An 18,458-nucleotide genomic window follows, 5' to 3' on the forward strand; every position below is an offset into this window, starting at 1 on the left:
CTTTGAAGGGTAGCTTGTAGCGGATAACACAGGGGCAAGAATGAGCTCATAGCCAACTAGTGGCAAAAGGCCTCTCTCTCTCTCTCTCTCTCTCTCTCTACCCAGAGCAAAGGAACCATTTTCTTAAACCAAAAAATATTTCCTTGACAGATTGTGCTGAAATCAAATGAGACAAGTACAACTAACTTACAGTGCAATCCTTTACAAATCTGCTCAGAAGTTACCACTGAATTCAATGGGATTTACTTGCAGGCAAGTGTAGGATTGCAACTTTAATCTGAACCCACCCTATTTAAAATAAGGCAGGAGTTCAGCTACACCTAAAAACCTGCATTCCATTACAAGCTTCCTTATGCTATAGGAGTGGTTACAGGTCCTTCCATTTTGATCATCTCTCCTCTCTCATCTGCCAGCTACCTATCTCTGGCTTTAAACACATTCGTTCTACAACAGCACAAACAGTATCCCCAAAGAGGCATATTTTTTCCTATGGCAGTCAAGCCTGCTCAGTACATTCTGGATATCCAACAAAGTAATTCCATTAGCAGAAGGACTTCCGGCTATGCAATGGAGCTTCCCCTTCTCTCCCCACATTCCCCCCTAAGTAAATTCTGGTGGTTTTCCCAACACTCCAGAGCAGATTTGGCGTATGGCACAGGAGTACTCAGGGAAAGGAGAGGAAGGAGAATTGCTGTTGCACAAAAGGAATCCTTGGGCTAACCACCCACTTATTTATTTCAGAAACATCCATGGTGCCCTTTCACAGAAATGCCCATGGGCCTGGATAGATAGAAAGATATAGTTGCAAAAGAAACAAGACTATATTGTTATCTTGGCTAGAAATAGAGTTTTATTTTTAATACAAATATTTACATTTCTATAAATTAGAAAAAGGCTTGTGATGAAACAAGTCACTAACAGTTTACATAGTAGTTACCATCCTGGTCAGAAAACAGGATAACTGAAGTTTATTCACATAATATGTACTTCTATTTATACAATAGGGCAGAGGGATGTTTGCAAAAAAAAATGGGGGGGCAGATCTAGTGTAACTCAAGTGAGAACAAGTCTTTAAACAAAAAATGCACATTTCCTTTCTTTTGCCTCCTGTGGCTTGTCTCTTTTGGTAAAATTTTGGTTCAGAGTATATGTTTTTGTGAAAATAGTTCTTACAAATAGTGTGTCTATGCATTTTAAGCTCTTGCAGTTTTTCAAAATATGTAGAGTATGCCTTATTTGCCCTGCATTCAAAATGTAACTCAGCTTCAATGCAAGAGCTAAAAACAGGACTAAGAACAGTTCACCATATTTCGGACAGCAAAGGATTTTGCCTTTGCACCTTAGAAAATGCAGAGCCTTGAAATTATCCGTGGAGGACCCAACTTATTGGCTTAGCTTGTTTCTGTAAGATCTTGGATTTTCAAGTGGTGTCATCTTTATTTGATGATTTATCATCCTAGTTGATAATGAGATTTCATTCATTCTAATTCACAATACTCCCAAATAAACAGGTTTCAATTTAAAAAATGATGCCCCTGTTGTCTTCAAAGGTATCATGAACATAGAGCCAGCTTTGGTCAAATTCTTTAGATTGTTCCATAATTTCAAAAAGGCTTTTGTACTGTTCTGGATATAAACTACCTGTTGTAATGTTTTCTGGTATCTCTAACTGTCTCAACAGTTTCTTCCCACTGTCAGAACTCCATACACTGAAACAGAAGAAATGGAGGGGGGGTTAATCACAATGGGATAGTTAAGGGTCATGCTGCTCAGAGAGAATTTAGTCTTATTAAAACATCTCACAGATGACACTCAGACCCAAACTTTAACATGATATCAGATTTCATTACTGTAAGTGTCATTATGCTCCAATAATGGTTAGGTTGTCATTATATACCTAAACTAATTATACAATACAGTGTCTTTTGTCACCATGATGAAACCCTGTTCTTGCAACACTTATTTCAGTCTGCAACTTAATGTACCACAGCATGTTTCCAGAATGCGTTTGAGGATACATGTATACAAATGAAGACTATTAGGTTGTCTAAAACACAAAATGGCCAATATCTAAACCTCCAGGTGGTTGTGGCTTATGTCTATCAAGCACCAACCTCACTGCTGAAACTGAAGGAAATTCCAGAAGCAGCTTTTGATATGGCATACTGAATCCTGTTCAAAGTTAAAAATTCCTTCTGAGCAAGCCATTAGGCATGCCTAAAGTGAATCTTTGGTCAGGATCCAAAGAATCAATCAATTAGTTTCAGATGCCCCCAAACATTTGACCTTGTGTTTTTCATGCTACATAACCAACCATTTTTGAAACAAAACAGCTTTTAAAAGAAATATTTAACATGGCAATGGGGGTAGGGCTCTGCTGTTAAAAAAAATCAGAAGTCATACTGGCTCAGTAAGTATTTGGATTCCATCACTGCATTCAGGTATTCCATACACTATTATTCAGATTTACATAAGTGCCATATTATATTAAATTCTTTTCTATACTGGTTGTCAACTAAGGAAATTGACTTTTACTTACTTTAATTTATCTATTAGTTTAGACTTGTGTTTAGCAAGACATTGCTTGACCATCACAACAAATATGCTTGAATTAGCGGTTGTAAAGCTGTCTGTAAATAAGTCCTTCCGGGGTGTCAGTCGTATTAGGCATAAGTGGTCATTCTGCAGCAACTGAATATAACACAAAAAGAATTAAAAAACATTCATATAAGACTTTAATTCATGTGAATTTTAGCTAATATTTTTCCAGGGAGGGAAGAAGTCTAAAAAGTATCTGAAGGACTGTCTCCATCCTTGCCAACCTTTGTGGGCAATAAGATGTGCAGAGAGGGCTCTCTTGATAGTTCATAAATTCCACCACTTTCAGAAGTATGGGAAATAGAAGCCCAGGAGAAGGCTTTTTCTATGGCAGTCCCAAAGATGCAGAACTCCCTTCTCACAAGAGTTGCATCTGGCATCTTCATTGCATTGTTTTCGCCATGTGTTGAAGATGCACCTCTTTACCCTAGCCTTTACCAGATAAGGTATTTTGTTTTGCAGAATCCATCTCTTCGGTTGAATTTATACAGTTCAGTTTCATTTGGAATGTTTTTATCTGTTTTTTTATAATTGTATATTATATTGTTGGGACCTTATGCTGAGTAGCAGGTAAGAATATCTTATAAATTTTATAAAGTTGGCCCTACAATTTTGTTTTGTTTTTCTGTAAACAGGATTATTAAAATTACTACACCCCAACATGAAAGCTTCATGAGGAACACAGCAGAAAAAATTCTCACTGTATAAAATTTGATTAATCCACTAAATAATATGTTGAAAGATCATCTTATCCCTTATATACCCAGTTGAATACTGTGCTCTGCGGATGAGGGCCTACTGCAGATACCATCTTATCCGGAGGTCAGTTCTGCACAACATAGGAAGTGGACCTTTAGTATTGCACCACCACTTTGGAATTCCCTCCCTTTAAATATTAGACAGGTGCCATTTCTGTTATCTTTTCGGCACCTACTCTAGACTTTTCTCTTTCAACAAGCCTGTTAAGTAGTCTCTGCCTGTTTTGAAATTGCTTTTTAAGATTTTTTTAAAAACAAATCTTTAAAGACATGATTACTATGTTTATATCTAAGATGTTTTTAAGATGTTTTGTTTCTTAGTATTTTGTCTCGTTTGCTGCCCTGAGCTCCTTCTCAGAAGAAGAGTATGATAGAAATGTAATTTTATTATTATTATTATTATTTATTAAATTTATATCCCGCCCTTCCTCCCAGAAGGAGCCCAAAGCAGCAAGCAAAAACATTAAAACCACTCTAAAAATCTTTTTTTTAAAAAACAACACTTTAAAACAAAACGTCTTTAAAAGCATCTTTTTTAAAAAAACAGCTTTAAAAACATTTTTAAAAGCAATTCTAACACAGGCAGACTGGGATAAGGTCTCAACTTAAAAGACTTGTTGAAAGAGGAAGCTATTAAGTAGACGCTTAAAAAATAACAGAAATGGTGCCTGTCTAATATTTATGGGAAGAGAATTCCAAAGTGACACAGTAGTATGTCAATATACACATGTGATCTGTTCAGGTAGGAGCATTTCCTCTCCCCCACCCTCATTGTATGGCAGAGATGTGACCATTATTGCAAAACTATAGCAACAAAGAAAGTTTTGTCTTAACCCCAACAATATAAATTTGACTTATGCAAAAAATACTTTGGAGACCGAGAGTTCATTGCTGTACTAAGTGCATAGTTGAATGAGTCTATGTGCCTCTCACCAGGGCTGTGGAGTCGGTACGCCAAACCTTCGACTCAGACTCCTCTATTTTTCTACTCTCCGACTCCAACTCCACCCAAAATTGCTTCCAACTCCACAGCCCTGGAAAGGGCTATAAATGTCTTTTTAAATTGGAAGCTCTCATAGGAGCATTTTTATCGCTGCCTGAATATGCCCTGATCTTGGCATCCCAGCATTTGTCTTCATCTGGGTCCTGTGTCATACACTGACATACAAAATGTTTTCCATCTTGAGTTATGGTGAAATGCTGAACTACAGCTGACTTCATGGGAAGCTTCTTTGACATTTTGAATTTATATTTTAAAAAATTTGTCAATCAAAATTTATTTTGAAGCTGGAGTCGGTACATTTCTACCGACTCCGACTCCACCCAAAATTGCTTCCGACTCCACGACTCCGACTCCACAGCCCTGCCTCTCACTAAAATAGAGATCTAGAGATTTAAAAGCTTTCACTGAAATGGAGAACTTTTCTTCCCCATTGTTGTTGTTATGTGCCGTCAAGTCGATCATGACGTATGGCGACCCCATGAATCAGTGACCTCCAATAGCATCTGTCGTGAACCACCCTGCTCAGATCTTGTAAGTTCAGGTCTGTGGCTTCCTTTATGGAATCAATCCATCTCTTGTTTGGCCTTCCTCTTTTTCTACTCCCTTCTATTTTCCCCAGTATTATTGTCTTTTCTAGTGAATCATGTCTTATCATGTGTCCAAAGTATGACAACCTCAATGTCATCATTTTAGCTTCTAATGATAGTTCTGGTTTAATTTGTTCTAACACCCAATTATTTTTCTTTTTTGCAGTCCATGGTATGCACAAAGCGCTCCTCCAACACCACATTTCAAATGAGTTGATTTTTCTCTTATCCGCTTTTTTCACTGTCCAACTTTCACATCCATACAAAGAGATCGGAAATACCATGGTCTGAATGATCCTGACTTTAGTGTTCAGTGATACATCTTTGCATCAGATGACCTTTTCTAGTTCTCTCATAGCTGCCCTCCCCACTCCTAGTCTTCTTCTGATTTTTTGACTATTGTCCTGCCCAGAGCGTGAATCACGGGATGGAGGCGAGGCTGGAATTAATTCTTGCTTTATTACAGTAACGGTTACATCAAAAGCAGTGCGCTTCATAAACCTGTCTATGCTAACTCACTAATGTCTCTACTTGAGCTACCTAGGCATGCTCTGCAACGTGTGGAGTAAGTTGACTCAGCACCCCAGTCAGCGCCGCCTTAAATAGGAAAGGTCTTCGCTCATAATCTCTGACTCCTCCAAAGTACCACCTTAAGACTGTTCTGCTTCTTGTGTCGTCTCGCAAGGGGGGAACCATCCTCCAGCTGTACATCTGACAACACAGGCTCACTAGGTGCCGACTCGAACTCAGGGAGCAGGTTGGCAGGTAAGCGTTTGAAGTGACAGGCGGGGAATCGGGTGGTAGTGGAGTTGGCATGCACACGAGCTCGCTTCCCAATGGCTCTGTTGGAGCGCTTGTAGACGGAGTGGGATCTGCATCGACAGGAGGGCTGTCTGTGGGAACTTGCGGGCTGTCGGCGTCTCCCCCTCCCTCAACACCCTCAAAAGCCTCCTCCTCCTCCGACACCTCTCCCTGGTCTACCTGGAGGAGCTGGGGCTCAACATCTCTCCATTTTGGTTAATGACTGTGCCAAGGTATTGATAATCCTTGAAAAGTTCAGTGTCCTCATTGTCAACTTTAAAGTTACGTAAATCTTCTGTTGTCATTACTTTAGTCTTGACATTCAGCTGTAGTCCTGCTTTTATGCTTTCCTCTTTAACTTTCATCAGCATTCGTTTTAAATCATTGCTGGTTTCTGCTAGTAGTATGGTATCATCTGCATATCTTAAATTATTGTTATTTCTTCCTCCAGTTTTCACACCTCCTTCATCTTGGTCCAATCCTGCTTTCCATATATGTTCTGCGCATAGATTAAACAAATAGGGTGATAAAATACACGCGTGTCTCACACAGTTTCCGATGGGGAACCGATCAGTTTCTCCATATTCTGTTCTTACAGTAGCCTCTTGTCCAGAGTATAGGCTGCTCATCAGGACAATCAGATGCTGTGGCACCCCCATTTCTTTTAAAGCATTCCATAGTTTTTCATGATCTACACAATCTAAGACTTGGCTGTAATCTATAAAGCACAGGGTGATTTCCTTCTGAAATTCCTTGATCCATTCCATTATCCAACATATGTTTGTGATATGATTTCTGATGCCTCTTCCCTTTCTGAATCCATCTTGGACATCTGGCATTTCTCTTTCCATATATGGTAAGAGCCTTTGTTATAGAATCTTGAGCATTACTTTACTTGCATGGGATATTAAGGCAATAGTTCAATAATTACTGCATTCCCTGGGATATCCTTTCTTTGGAATTTGGATGTATATTGAAAGCTTCCAGTCTGTGGGCCATTGTTTAGTTTTCCATATTTGTTGACAAATTTTTGTCAAAATTTGGACCGATTCAGTCTCAGTAGCTTGTAGCAACTCTATTGGTATGCCATCTGTTCCTGGTGGTTTGTTTCTTCCAAGTATTTCAGGACCAGCTTTCAGCTCACATTCTAAACTTCCAGTTCTTCATCATACGGTTCCTCCGTGAATGAATTTGTCATCCTAGCATCTTTTATAGAGTTCTTCGATGTACTGCTTCCATCTTCCTTTTATTTCATCTCGGTCAGTCAGTGTGTTCCCCTGTTGATTATTCAACATCCCTACTCTTCGTTTAAATTTCCCTTTCATTTCTCTAATCTTTTGGAATATGGCTTTTGTTCTTCCCTTTTTGTTGTCCTCTTCTATTTCTATACAATAACTATTGTAATAGTTCTCTTTGTCGCTAAGTACTGGTTGCTGTATTGTTGACCGTGTTTCTATCTCCTTTTGTTCTCATTAACCATTTTAAGAGTTTCTTCAGTCATCCATTGAGGTCTTTCTCTCTCTTAACAAGAGGTATTGTCTTTTTGCATTCTTCTCTGATAACGTCTCTGACTTCATTCCATAGTTCTTCTGGTTCTCTGTCAACTAAGTTTAAAGCCTCAAATCTGTTCCTTATTTGATATTTATATGCTTCTAGGATATTATTTAAATTGTATTTTGGTGTTATGATTGTTTTGTTGTTCTTCTTTAGCTTTACTCTGATTTTCGATATTACCAGTTCATGATTTGTACCACAGTCTGATCCTGGTCTTGTTTTTGCAGAAAGTATGGAACTTCTCCATCCTCTGTTACCAATTATATAATCAATTTGATTCCTATATTGACCATTTGGTGATGTCCACATGTACAGTCGTCTTTTTGGTTGCTCAAAAAATGTGTTTGCAAGAAACAAATTATTGGCTTCACAGAATTCAGTCAGTCTTTCTCCTGCTTCATTTCCATCTCCTAAGCCCCATTTTCCCACAATTCCTAGATCTTCTTGTAGGCTGCTCAGAAGTGTAAGAAGAGTTTTCCAGAAAGACAGTGCAGAAATGTACATAAAGGGGTTCAACAGTGTGCAGGACTGCCAAGGTCAGCTCACAGCAGATGCGGCTGGTGAAGGGCAGTGTAAGCTATATAATCTTGAGTGCTGAAGCACAGAGTGTGGGGGTGTTACTAGGAGTAAGGAGAAGCCAGGACTGCATTAATGTCTGTATCTGCTAGTCAGTAAAAGACTCTTAAACCTATCACGGACTTTGTCTATCTGGCTTGGGCATACGCTTGGGCTGGATGCAACCGGGTACAACCGGTCTCAGTGCATACGCTGGAATCACCGCTACAACACTTCTCTGTTCCCTACTTTTGCATTCCAGTCCCCCATGATTATGAGCACATCTTGTTTTGGTGTGTGATCAATTTCTTCCTGTACTTCTGCGTAAAATCTCTCCAATTCCTCTTATTCTGCATTTGCCGTTGCAGCGTAGATTTGGATGATGGTTATGTTAATAGGTTTCCCATTTAATCTCATTGATATCACTCACTCAGACCTTGCGTTATAGTTCTTAATTGTTTTTGCTACATCACTTCTCACTATTAAATCAACCCCATTTCTTAATTTCTCATTTCCTGCATAAATTATTTTGTAGTTGCCCGATTGAAAATGTCCCATTTCCGTGTATTTTAATTCACTCACACCAAGTACTGTAATGTTGATACGTCCCATTTCTTTCTTGACGATTTCGAACTTTCCCTGGTTCATGCTTCTCACATTCCATGTTCCTATTGTGTGCGTCGTACAGCTCCGGACTCCCCTTTTGCATCTGTGCACATCAGCCTCTGGGCTTTCTTTCAACTTTGACCCAGCTGCGTCATTAGTCACAGCACTACTCGTACTTGTCCTTTATTTTTCCCCAGTAGCTCAATGAGTGCCTTCTGACCTGCGGGTCTCATCTTCCAGCACTATCTTGTGTTGCATTTTGGATACTCTGTTCATAGGGTTTTCGTGGTAAGAAGTATTCAGAGTTTGAATGCATCTTAGTCTGGTGTCTCAGCGTTGACCATTCTGCGATGGGTGCCCGCTAGGAATCTAGACTCTTGGTCTAGACTCCTGATGGCATTGCTCTCAGCTTCTTCAACACTCTCAAATCCCCTCACCACATTACGGTGTGCATCCTAGAGGGGTCCCCATTGTATTAATTCCTATTAAATGTTTGTTTTAAAGATGTAGATATTGAATCCAATCAGACACCTTGGGAGCTTTCCTGTGGTTTCCCAGAGGGTTCCATCTCATCCCCCATGCTATTTAACATCTATATGAAGTCTCTGGGAGTGGTCATCAGGAGTTTTGAAGTGAAGTGTCACCAGTATGTGAATAACACTCAGCTCTATCTCATCTGAATCAGGAGAGACAGTTGAGGTGCTAGACAGGTGTGTGGAGGCAGCGATGGGCTAGACATGGACCAACAAACTGAAACTGAATCCTGAAAAGACAAGTTCCAAGTTTTTAAGTCCAGGAGATCTGTTCTGCTCTGGATAGTGCTGCACTCCACCAGGGTACTCCTGGATCCAACACTGTCACTGGAGGCTCAGGTAGTTTTGGTGGATAGAAGTGCCTATTTCCAGCTCTGGCTGGTTCACCAGCTATAGCCCCTTTTGGACAGAGATGACTTGGCAACAGTAGTCCATGCTTTGGTAACTTCTAAACTGGATTATATTGCAATGTGCTCTGTGTGGGCCTGCCTTTGAAGATGACTCAACTACAACTAGTCAACTGGTCCAAAATGCAGCAGCTGGATCACTGGCTGGGGTTGCTTTTAGAACTTATATAACCCCTGTTTTAAAACAGTTGCATTGGTTGCTAGTCCATTTCCAGGCCCAGTTTATTTATTTATTATTTGATTTATATCCTGCCTTTCCTCCCAGCAGGAGCCCAAGGCGGCAAACAAAAGCACTCAAAATACCTTAAAACATCATAAAAACAGACTATAAAATACATTAAAAAGCACATCTTTAAAGACTTTTTTAAAGTTTTCACAACAATGTTTTTTTAAAAAAGGTTAAAAATGTATTTTTTTTTTAAAGGAGGTTCAAGAAACATATTAAAAAGCAATTCCAACACAGACACAGACTGGGATAAGGTCTCAACGTAAAAGGCTTGTTTAAAGAGGAAAGTTCAAGGTACTCACATTAAAATCCTAAATGATGTGGCCCCAAATATCTGAGATATCATCTCCTTCCCTACAGATCCTCTTGGATGTTAAGATCAGCAGAGGCAGAATTTGGGGGGGGGATGGTGGCCAGGAGAGGGCTTTCTCTGTGGCAGCCCCTAAGTTGTGAAATTCCCTCCCTACAGAGGTGCATGGTACCTTTGCTGTATATTTTTCAGCAAATGCTAAAGATGCACCTCTTTACCCTGGCCTTTGGCACTTGAAATGTATGTTTTTACGACTCACCTTATTCCTGGGAATGTAATGTATTTTAATTGTTTTTAATACTGTATTTTAAATTTCTGTAGCCTACCCTGTGCCCTACAGGTGAAGGGCGGGCATTAAATATAACAACAACAACACGCTCAAGCATTCAAGGATTTTTAGCTTACCACACTCTTTGGTACAGCGAGTCTACCATTTCTTGAATTAGTTAAAAATGAAGACCAAGGCTCCTAGAAAGAAGGGAACAATGTAACATGGATAAGCTTTTAAAAAAGAACGCTAGTAGTTGATACAATGCAGTCTGAAAGCATGGGACCTGAATTTAAAAGAGAGACTGAAATAATTAAGAAACAGGAATTGTACTGCAATGTGCAGTCAGTATACCAAATATCACACTTGAATACCACATGCAGGTCTTTGGATACCAATCTAAGAATGGAAGCATTCTTTTTTGTACAATATTATTTATTAAATTTATATCCTGCCCTTCCTCCTGAAGGAGCCCACTGTTAAGTGCTAGGGCAAAGACATCATAACTGCTTGAGAAATTATGACAAAGAGCAGAGACAGGTAAGTAAAGGCGGGTAATGGGAAGACACATCTGTACCAAAACAGGAAACTATCTGAGAGGGGCGAGCCCCAACAGACAAATTCTCTGGCCACTAGAAGGTGATGTAATCCCACCATGTCAGGTGTTCACCACATCTGGAGAATGGGATCTGAAGTACCACAATGATCTTCCTCTTACAAGATATTAAAACAATTTGCTTCCTGTTACATGCCCCCCAAAACGTTTCTCTGCAAGATCAGGGGATCCTTCTGAGTGGAATCCCATGACAGCATCCCATGAGGGCACATCCTTACCAACATGCAGGAGGCAGCAATGTGTGTGTGTGTGTGTGTGTGTGTGTGTGCGCGCGCACATGTGTGTGTGCGTGTGGATTCCACCCAAGTCTTAAGTTTGTGTCCCAGTAATACCTGGACAATAGAAATATCACCTTGCCATTAAGTGCTGCAAGACCAATATGACTGCATTACAAACAGGTGCATACATTAAACACTCACCATATGCAGAAGCTGAATATCACAGGCTGTTTGCCAAAGTACACTTAATGCTTGATATGCTCTTGCTTCTCCAGGCTCTGCAACAAGAGTCTGGCAAAAACAAAAGCAACAGTTGTATTAACAGAAAACTCTGATTTTATCACGAAAACTGGAAGGCTTGATTAAGGCAGGAAGTTCCAAGTAGCATCTAAAAGCTGGATCAAAGCATAAATCTCACGTCATGCTTAGGCTGCTTGACAGAGGCCATATTAGAAGCACTGTACTACTGTTTCTTCCAGAATGGTTGCTAGTTATAAAGGTACAAAATATTTATATAAAGCACCATTATTATAACAGCTTATAGTCTTTTCCAATCATCAGGGGAGAGTGCCTGTTCTTATGTAGCCAAAAAAACAGCATCCATGCACATGACAGGGATATCAGCAGATCTGGGGAAGCCTGAAGTTTGCAGAAGATCAAAAAGCATTTAGGGGGAAAAAAAGAGAGAAATCCCAAAAGAGCCACATGAGGACCCAATGACATGAAATGTTGACTAACCAAGTCAAGAAAAAAAAGTCTGACAAACATGTAGGAAGAGGGAAATGGTATAGGTAAAAAGGAACAAACACAGAGATAAAAAAAGTTACAGAGAAAACCATCTCACTGTCTGGATAGCTTTTAAGAACCAAGAAATGAAATGTTTTAAAATGTGACCAGGAACAGAGAAATCAATGGAGAATTCAAGATTTTAATGTAGCTGAAATTGAGTACCACGTTGTCAACTCCAGTTCTACTACAAAAGAGTCCCACAAGGTAAAAGCAAAGATAAGAGCTCCTCCTCCTTCTAAGTTCATATTTAGTTTCTTTTTAAGAAAAATAAATTTCAGAAGCAAAAGCAATTCATTCTTCATAGTGCAGGATGAAAGGGATTTTTCTCAGGAAGAGTGAAGTTTATGACAATCCTGGGGCACAGTTTCATGTTATAGGACAATACTGAATACAACTTTGAGTGGTTTACAACAACTCTGCAGTATTATACAAAATATTACATACCTATTGCTGGTTGAGGTAAAGCTGAGAGTACAGTAGGGCCCTGCTTCTTGGCACCCCGCTTTTTGGCATTCTGTTAATACGGCGCCAGCGGGGCAATCAGCTGGAGTGGGGATTGGAGCTCCCCGCGCTCCAGCTGATCTCACCAGAGGAGGGGAAGATCAGCTGTAGAGTGCTCCAGCTGATCTCCTCCTCATCTGGAGTGATCAGACTCCCCCACTCAAGCTGATCGCACTGGAGGGGAAGATCAGCTGCAGCGCTACAGCTGATCTTCCCCTCCTCTGGCGTGATCGGACTCCCGCACTCCAGTTGATCGCGCCGGAGGAGGGGAAGATCAGCTGTACCGCGCTACTGCTGATCTCTTCTGGCACGATCAGACTCCTGCACTTGAGCTGATCGCGCTGGAGGAGGGGAAGATCAGCTGTAGCATGCTACAGCTGATCTTCTCCTCCTCCCGCCGATCAGCGGGTTAGGTTCCAGACCCCCGTGCTACAGCTGATCCGCTTTTCAGCAGGGGTCTGGAACCTAACCTGCTGTATGTGGGGCCCTACTGTACACAAAAATAGTACATTGTTATCCATTGCTTTCATCCCTTTACTGCAGGTTGGGCTGAGAGGCACCAACCCTAAAGTACAGTTCATTGTTATACCATTGCTGCAGGTTGGAAGGCTGTGCTGAGACAGAGTTATGTATTAGCTAAGCAGATGACTACACTATTCTTTCAGATAAAAGATCCCATGGATTAGTAAAATTATTCCAGAGTTTTCTGGCAAACAATATATCTTAGGCCTTATTGCATCAGATGGGCAATAATGAAAAAAAAGTAAATAAATCATAGTAACTATTAAGAAAAATGGTAAAAGCAGCACTACATGCAAATACATTAAAGTACAAACAAAATAGGTAATTCTGTATTAACCCTACTGAAGAGGTAGAATTTCATTGGATTCTTTTTTAGGATTACAGCTTGTAACCAATAGTTGGATTTCCCAGTTTCCTATTTGTAAAGTATATTTCCTTGTTATAACCCTCCTAATTCCTCATCACTACACTTCCCCTGCAAACTGGGATAAAGTTTTCTACAAAGACTCAAGAACCTCTGTTTAGAAATTGTCTACTGATATTTACTCCAATGAAAGAGTAAGTCAGTTATTCAATGAGTGCAACCTATATAGTTTTCCTATTTGGGTAACACATCCAAAACACAAGTAGGTTTCATGGGAAATTAAAAACAAACCTGCATCTGCTATCTATTCCTTCACTGTGCAACTTCTAATTGCTACTTCTTACTGTCAATGCAAATTGTTCAATAGTTGTTTTTACAGAAGCTCAAGCAAAAATGTTATTCGGTTAAAAACTAAAATGAGTAATACATAAACGCATCACATTAAAAATAGCTTTTAGAAAGGATGTTTGATGATTTAAAACACCACAGCATTGCAGCTGACCTATCAAAATACCTTATACATAAATACCTTGTATTCTTTTTCACTGACAAACAGGTTCAGTTCTGTTCTTCCATGTTTATATATAGAACTGCGCTCATATAAGGAATAGACAAGCTTCCAAAGTAGGCTCCTTTCTCTTTTTTGTGGGACAATTCCAATCACTTTTAGAGGTGTATCTGTTTAGAAAATGCACCAGAATGTTTGTAAACGATTGTATGTTCAAGCACTATCACAACAACCCTAGCACTGCATTACATTAAATATTGACCAAATGAATGATTAAATATAGAGCAATAACAATCATTACAAAAACATCCCCCACTTCATTAATAATGCCTTGAATATTGCTACCTCTCATGTGAGCCCTTTAAAATCCTCTCACAAGGCTTTCACTGTCACACCAGTTTGACAACCCGCAAGGTGCAGGACTATGTCTGTGGTGTCACCACAGTTATTTTTATATATTTATATACCACTTTTCAATCATAATAGTTCCCAAGATAATTACTGAACCTTTCCTTGAGAAGCAGTGTTTTCAGGTAAGCCATGAAGACCTTCCTCTTTCAAAAAGGAAAAAAAACCTTTTGGAAAAATGTGACAATATTTTAACAGGGGCCACTTTACATTGCATTTAATTGTTGTTGTTTCGTTTACTGTTCTAATTAATTAACTTTTATCTGAAAATAATCTGCCATAAGCCTACCAAATGGAAAGGGCTGACCAGAAACAATTAAATATTGGCCTTCCAATTATCTACAATTTATATTTACCTCCTGTCCAAGAAACAGTCAAGATGCCCAAGTTCTCAAAAAGTGTTTCAGAACACATAACAGGTGGCTTCATGAATTCAGAATTCACAGAGTCCAATCTGAAGAAGTCACAATGCACCAATTCCAGTTGGCCATCTAATTTCTTCTTTAGCCTCTAAAGAAGCACAAGCAATTAGAAGGTTAAATGAACACCTGAAGTTGCCTTTTATTGAGTCAATTTATTGGCTCATCTAGTCCAATATTGTCTACTCATCCCAGGCTCAAGTGTCCTGCCCGGAGCCCAACACAGGAGACGAAGGTGAGGCCGTCAATAATTCTTGCTTTATTAGAGTCAAGGTTACATCAAAAGCAGTGCGTTTCACAGACCTAACTAGGCTGGCTCACTACTGATGCTAACTAAGCATTCTCTGTGGCATGTGGAGTAAGTTGACTCAGCACCTCAACCAGGGTGGCGCTGCCTTAAGAAGGGAAGGTCTTCGCCTGTAATCTCCGACTCCTGCATAGTTCCACCCTCTGACTGTCCTGCTTCTCACGTCGTCTCGCACGGGCGAGCCTCTGACTGCTCATCGGACAGTAAAGGCTCGCTAGGTGCCGGCTCGACTTCAGAAGGCAGGGAGCAAGTTGGTGGGGAAACATTTGAAGGTCCAGGCAGGGAGCCCTGGGGGGGTTGGAGTTGGCGCACACATGAGATTGCTTCCAAACAGCTCTGGTGGAGTGCTTGCAGGTGGCAAGGCAAGGCAGGTGGAGTGGGGTCTAGGTCACCCGGGGGATTGTCCAGGGAGACTGGAGGGCAGCTAACGCTCCCCCCTCCCTCAAAGCTCTCAAAAGTCTCATCCTCCTCTGCCCACTCTCCCTGATGCACTTGGGATAGCTGGGGCTCAACATCAAGATCCTTTAACTAGAGACGATGGGATTTATCCTGAGTCCTTATCTTCTTGCTTAGCCACAAACCTTAGCCATCCATATGCATGTACCTACCTCTAAGTCAGGAAGAAAGGAGTTATTACTCTCGAGAGCGATCACACGGGCACCAGCATTGAGTAATGTTCGGGTTAAGACTCCAGGACCTAAAAAGTAGCCACATGTTAATACTTTTAAACTAAAATGCTAGTGTTGATAAGGAAATGTGATGATCAAGAAGCTAAAGAATGTCTAGCATAGCAAAAGAAAAATGTAGACCTGGATGTAAACTTGCAAGTCTGCTCAAGTGGCAGTACTGGACTTTTATACCTTGCAGCATATTATTATAGCAAGCTTTGTTACAAGCGTAAAGATGTAAGCCAATTGCAGGGAATGCAATTTCACCAAAGAACAGACGTCACTTTCTTATATTTTTCTTACCGTGTTTGTTTTTTTTAATCTAAGGCTGCAAACCCCAGAATAAGTTCTACTGATCTCACTGGGAGTTGCTTGCAATAAAATCTGATTTAAGCCTACATCTAAAGCTGTACATTGAAAGAATTGTCCTCCATAATATTTCAGAAAGAATGACGGATTGTTTCCAATGGTGTTGCTCAGCTGACAGAAAGGCTTTTGTTAGTGGAATGGGGAGGCAATTTTCAGTAATTCCTTCTCCCCTCTGAAGCCCACCATGCCCTCCCTAAATCTATCTACAGGGCAGATTTATGGGGATCATGGAGGAGTGCAGGTATCACCAAAAACTACAGTTCCACTGACACAAGCCTTAACATCAGCTAAGTGAACATGGTTGAATACACCTTAAGTTTACTAGTGTTCCTTTACAACATCAAGTTTCCAGAAATAGTGCTCCTTCACCTCTTATTGCTCAGAATGTAAAGCAAGATTATATCCCCATTCTTACATTGCTTTTGGGCTGATAAGAGAAAAATCAACACATTTGAAATGTGTTGGAGGAGAGCTTTGCGCATACCATGGACTGCGAAAAAAACAAATAATTGGGAGTTAGAACAAATTAAACCAGAACTGTCGCTAGAAACTAAAATGATGAAACTGAGGTTATACTTTGGACACATCATGACAAGACATGATTCAATAGAAAAGACAATAATGCTGGGAAAAACAGAAGGGAGTAGGCCAAACAAGAGATGGATTGATCCCATAAAGGAAGCCACAGACCTGAATTTACAAGATCTGAACAGGGTGGTTCATGACAGATGCTCTTGGAGGTCACTGATTTATAGGCTCGCTATAAGTCGTAATCGACTTGAAGGCACATAACAACAATACAGCCATCATCGCTAGTAGCTACTGATACATTTACCCGCCCTGTTTCTTCCAGACTCTTCTAAGACAATGGCTCTTTAGCAACAAAATCATGGTACAATATGGTAGCGAGTGGCGCTGAAGTCTAATTAACAGGTAAAGGAGGTCGTGCTGGGTCCCCCCTCTAGCCCTCACCTGGCTCGCATTCCAGCACAACGGTCTTCTGCATCTCAGAGCACCTCCCTCTATGCAAACTGGAGAGTACAGCATGCGCCAGCTCCGGGCAGGCAATGAACCTTCGCAGCGGCGGCGGGGCCCTTGTCTTCTCAGCGACCACCCGGGCCGTTTCAGCCACCTCCGGTATACACAGAGGGAAGCAGCGCTTTTCCGGGCCACGGCGCTGTTCACTTTGACCCGCCAGGCCTCGCACCAAGAACCGCTGCCCACAGCACAGACCCAGAGCTGTCAACATCAACTGACGCCCTGAAAGGGCAGGCGGGACCAACGCCACAACCGCCACCGTCGAACGCAGCATCCTTCCAGCGGCACGCGCCACCTTCTTCAGCTTGGTCCCCCACCACCCGCACGTGGGTGACCTTGGAAAGAGTGGACAAACAATGTGCACCCGGACAGCTTTAATGACAGGACTTCGGGGCCCATTCCGTTTCCGCTCAGTTCCGGCGGCGTTGTTGCTGGGGTGGCACTCTAGTCTTCTGTGGTAGTGTCCTTTCTAGGCGTGTACTCTCTGATGCTCACCTTTTGCTGTTGCCGCCGTCGCTATCCGGAGCTCGCAGCCGGGTCGCAGGTAGGTTCGTGTGGTGTTCGTTGTCCTTTCCTCCCTGTCCGTTCTGAACCTGGCTGTGCCAGCGCGAGGGGCTCGCCGGAACCTTCGCGCGGCGGCCATGCACGCAGGTAAGGTGAGAAGGAAACAGGTGCTGCCTTATCGAGTCTTTCGGTGCCGCCTTAGGAGAGCCTCCGCGGGGTTGTGTGTTTTGCTCTTGTTGCCTCTGAAGCCTTCGCGGGGTAGAACTAAACCCGGCTTCAGGGGCAGAGGAGAGGAACAGGAGAGGGCAAGTAACGGCGGGACGCTGTGTGGACGCTGTGTAGGAGGCTCCTTCGCGCCCATTAGGACTTGAGAGTGGGACTGCTAGTTAGGCTGGAATGACTAGGGAGGGAGAACAAAAAAGACCCACCACAGGTCTTCATAGGGAGAGAGCAGCAGCCTCATACCTGGACATGTAGACTGGCTGTCTCCCTCCGCCCCCTCCCCATTTTCGCCATGTGAGCGAGCGCAGTGGGTCAAACCATTTGCTGTACCTGCTTCTTCATTACTGTCTCGCTATTAGTCAATCCATTGTCCTTTTTTGATTAAATGTGGGGGGGTTTCAACTTCCCATATTAGGGAGGTTGTCTGTTCTGAACAGCACCTTGCACCCTCTCATCTCATTTACTTTATCATGCTTGAGAATATAATCTTTCCTCCAAAGGAGCTCAGGGTAGCAGTCTGTGGGGTTAGTACCATATTTAGGCTCACAAGGTGATCACTGGGTTGGATTGGTTGTTCAAGGCTACCCATCAGCTTCATAGCTGAGCAGGGATTTGAATCCAGGCCTCCTGTGGACAAGTCTACTAGCCTCTACTCTGGTTCTCATCCAAGTTCCAGCAATTTCAAACTTTACATATCTATGCAGAAAGCACAAATTTGTAGTTTATTTAATGTACTTGTAGGAAAACAGACACACAATTGTCATAAGTTACTGTCTAACTGCAGTTTGCATGATTTTTT

The 18,458-nt window shown here is 41.5% G+C and overlaps 2 protein-coding genes across 4 annotated transcripts in view; one reads left to right on the forward strand and one right to left on the reverse strand.

The window, feature by feature from the left end:
- Positions 1–824: 824 nt before the first annotated feature.
- TFB2M (transcription factor B2, mitochondrial) lies at positions 825–17,557 on the reverse strand. The gene is made up of 8 exons (XM_061624647.1): positions 16,868–17,557; positions 15,467–15,555; positions 14,489–14,642; positions 13,746–13,894; positions 11,242–11,331; positions 10,344–10,406; positions 2,540–2,691; positions 825–1,709 (listed from the first exon to the last, which is right to left on the reverse strand). Exons 1-8 carry the CDS (start codon positions 17,205–17,207, stop codon positions 1,520–1,522), a joined length of 1,227 nt encoding a protein of 408 aa, XP_061480631.1. The 5' UTR covers positions 17,208–17,557; the 3' UTR covers positions 825–1,519.
- CNST (consortin, connexin sorting protein) overlaps positions 16,964–18,458 on the forward strand; it is an 89,844-nt gene continuing 88,349 nt past the window's right edge. The window contains exon 1 of one of the 3 annotated variants that reach the window (XM_061624641.1): positions 16,964–17,477. The gene's annotated coding sequence lies outside the window, so the exon portion shown is untranslated. The other 2 variants (XM_061624639.1, XM_061624640.1) reach the window with 2 other exon arrangements.

This window comes from Rhineura floridana, chromosome 4 (genome assembly GCF_030035675.1).
Source record: "Rhineura floridana isolate rRhiFlo1 chromosome 4, rRhiFlo1.hap2, whole genome shotgun sequence".
Taxonomy (NCBI): Eukaryota; Metazoa; Chordata; class Lepidosauria; order Squamata; family Rhineuridae; genus Rhineura; species Rhineura floridana.

Coding starts and splice junctions, on each gene's coding strand:
- TFB2M (XM_061624647.1), bottom strand. CDS start 17,207: ATGCTGCGTTCGACGGTGGCGGTTGTGGCGTTGGTCCCGCCTGCCCTT. Junction 15,556..16,867: donor TGTGCTGGAATGCGAGCCAG/GTGAGGGCTAGA, acceptor GCTACTTTTTAG/GTCCTGGAGTCTTAACCCGA. Junction 1,710..2,539: donor AAACTAATAGATAAATTAAA/GTAAGTAAAAGT, acceptor CTTCTGTTTCAG/TGTATGGAGTTCTGACAGTG.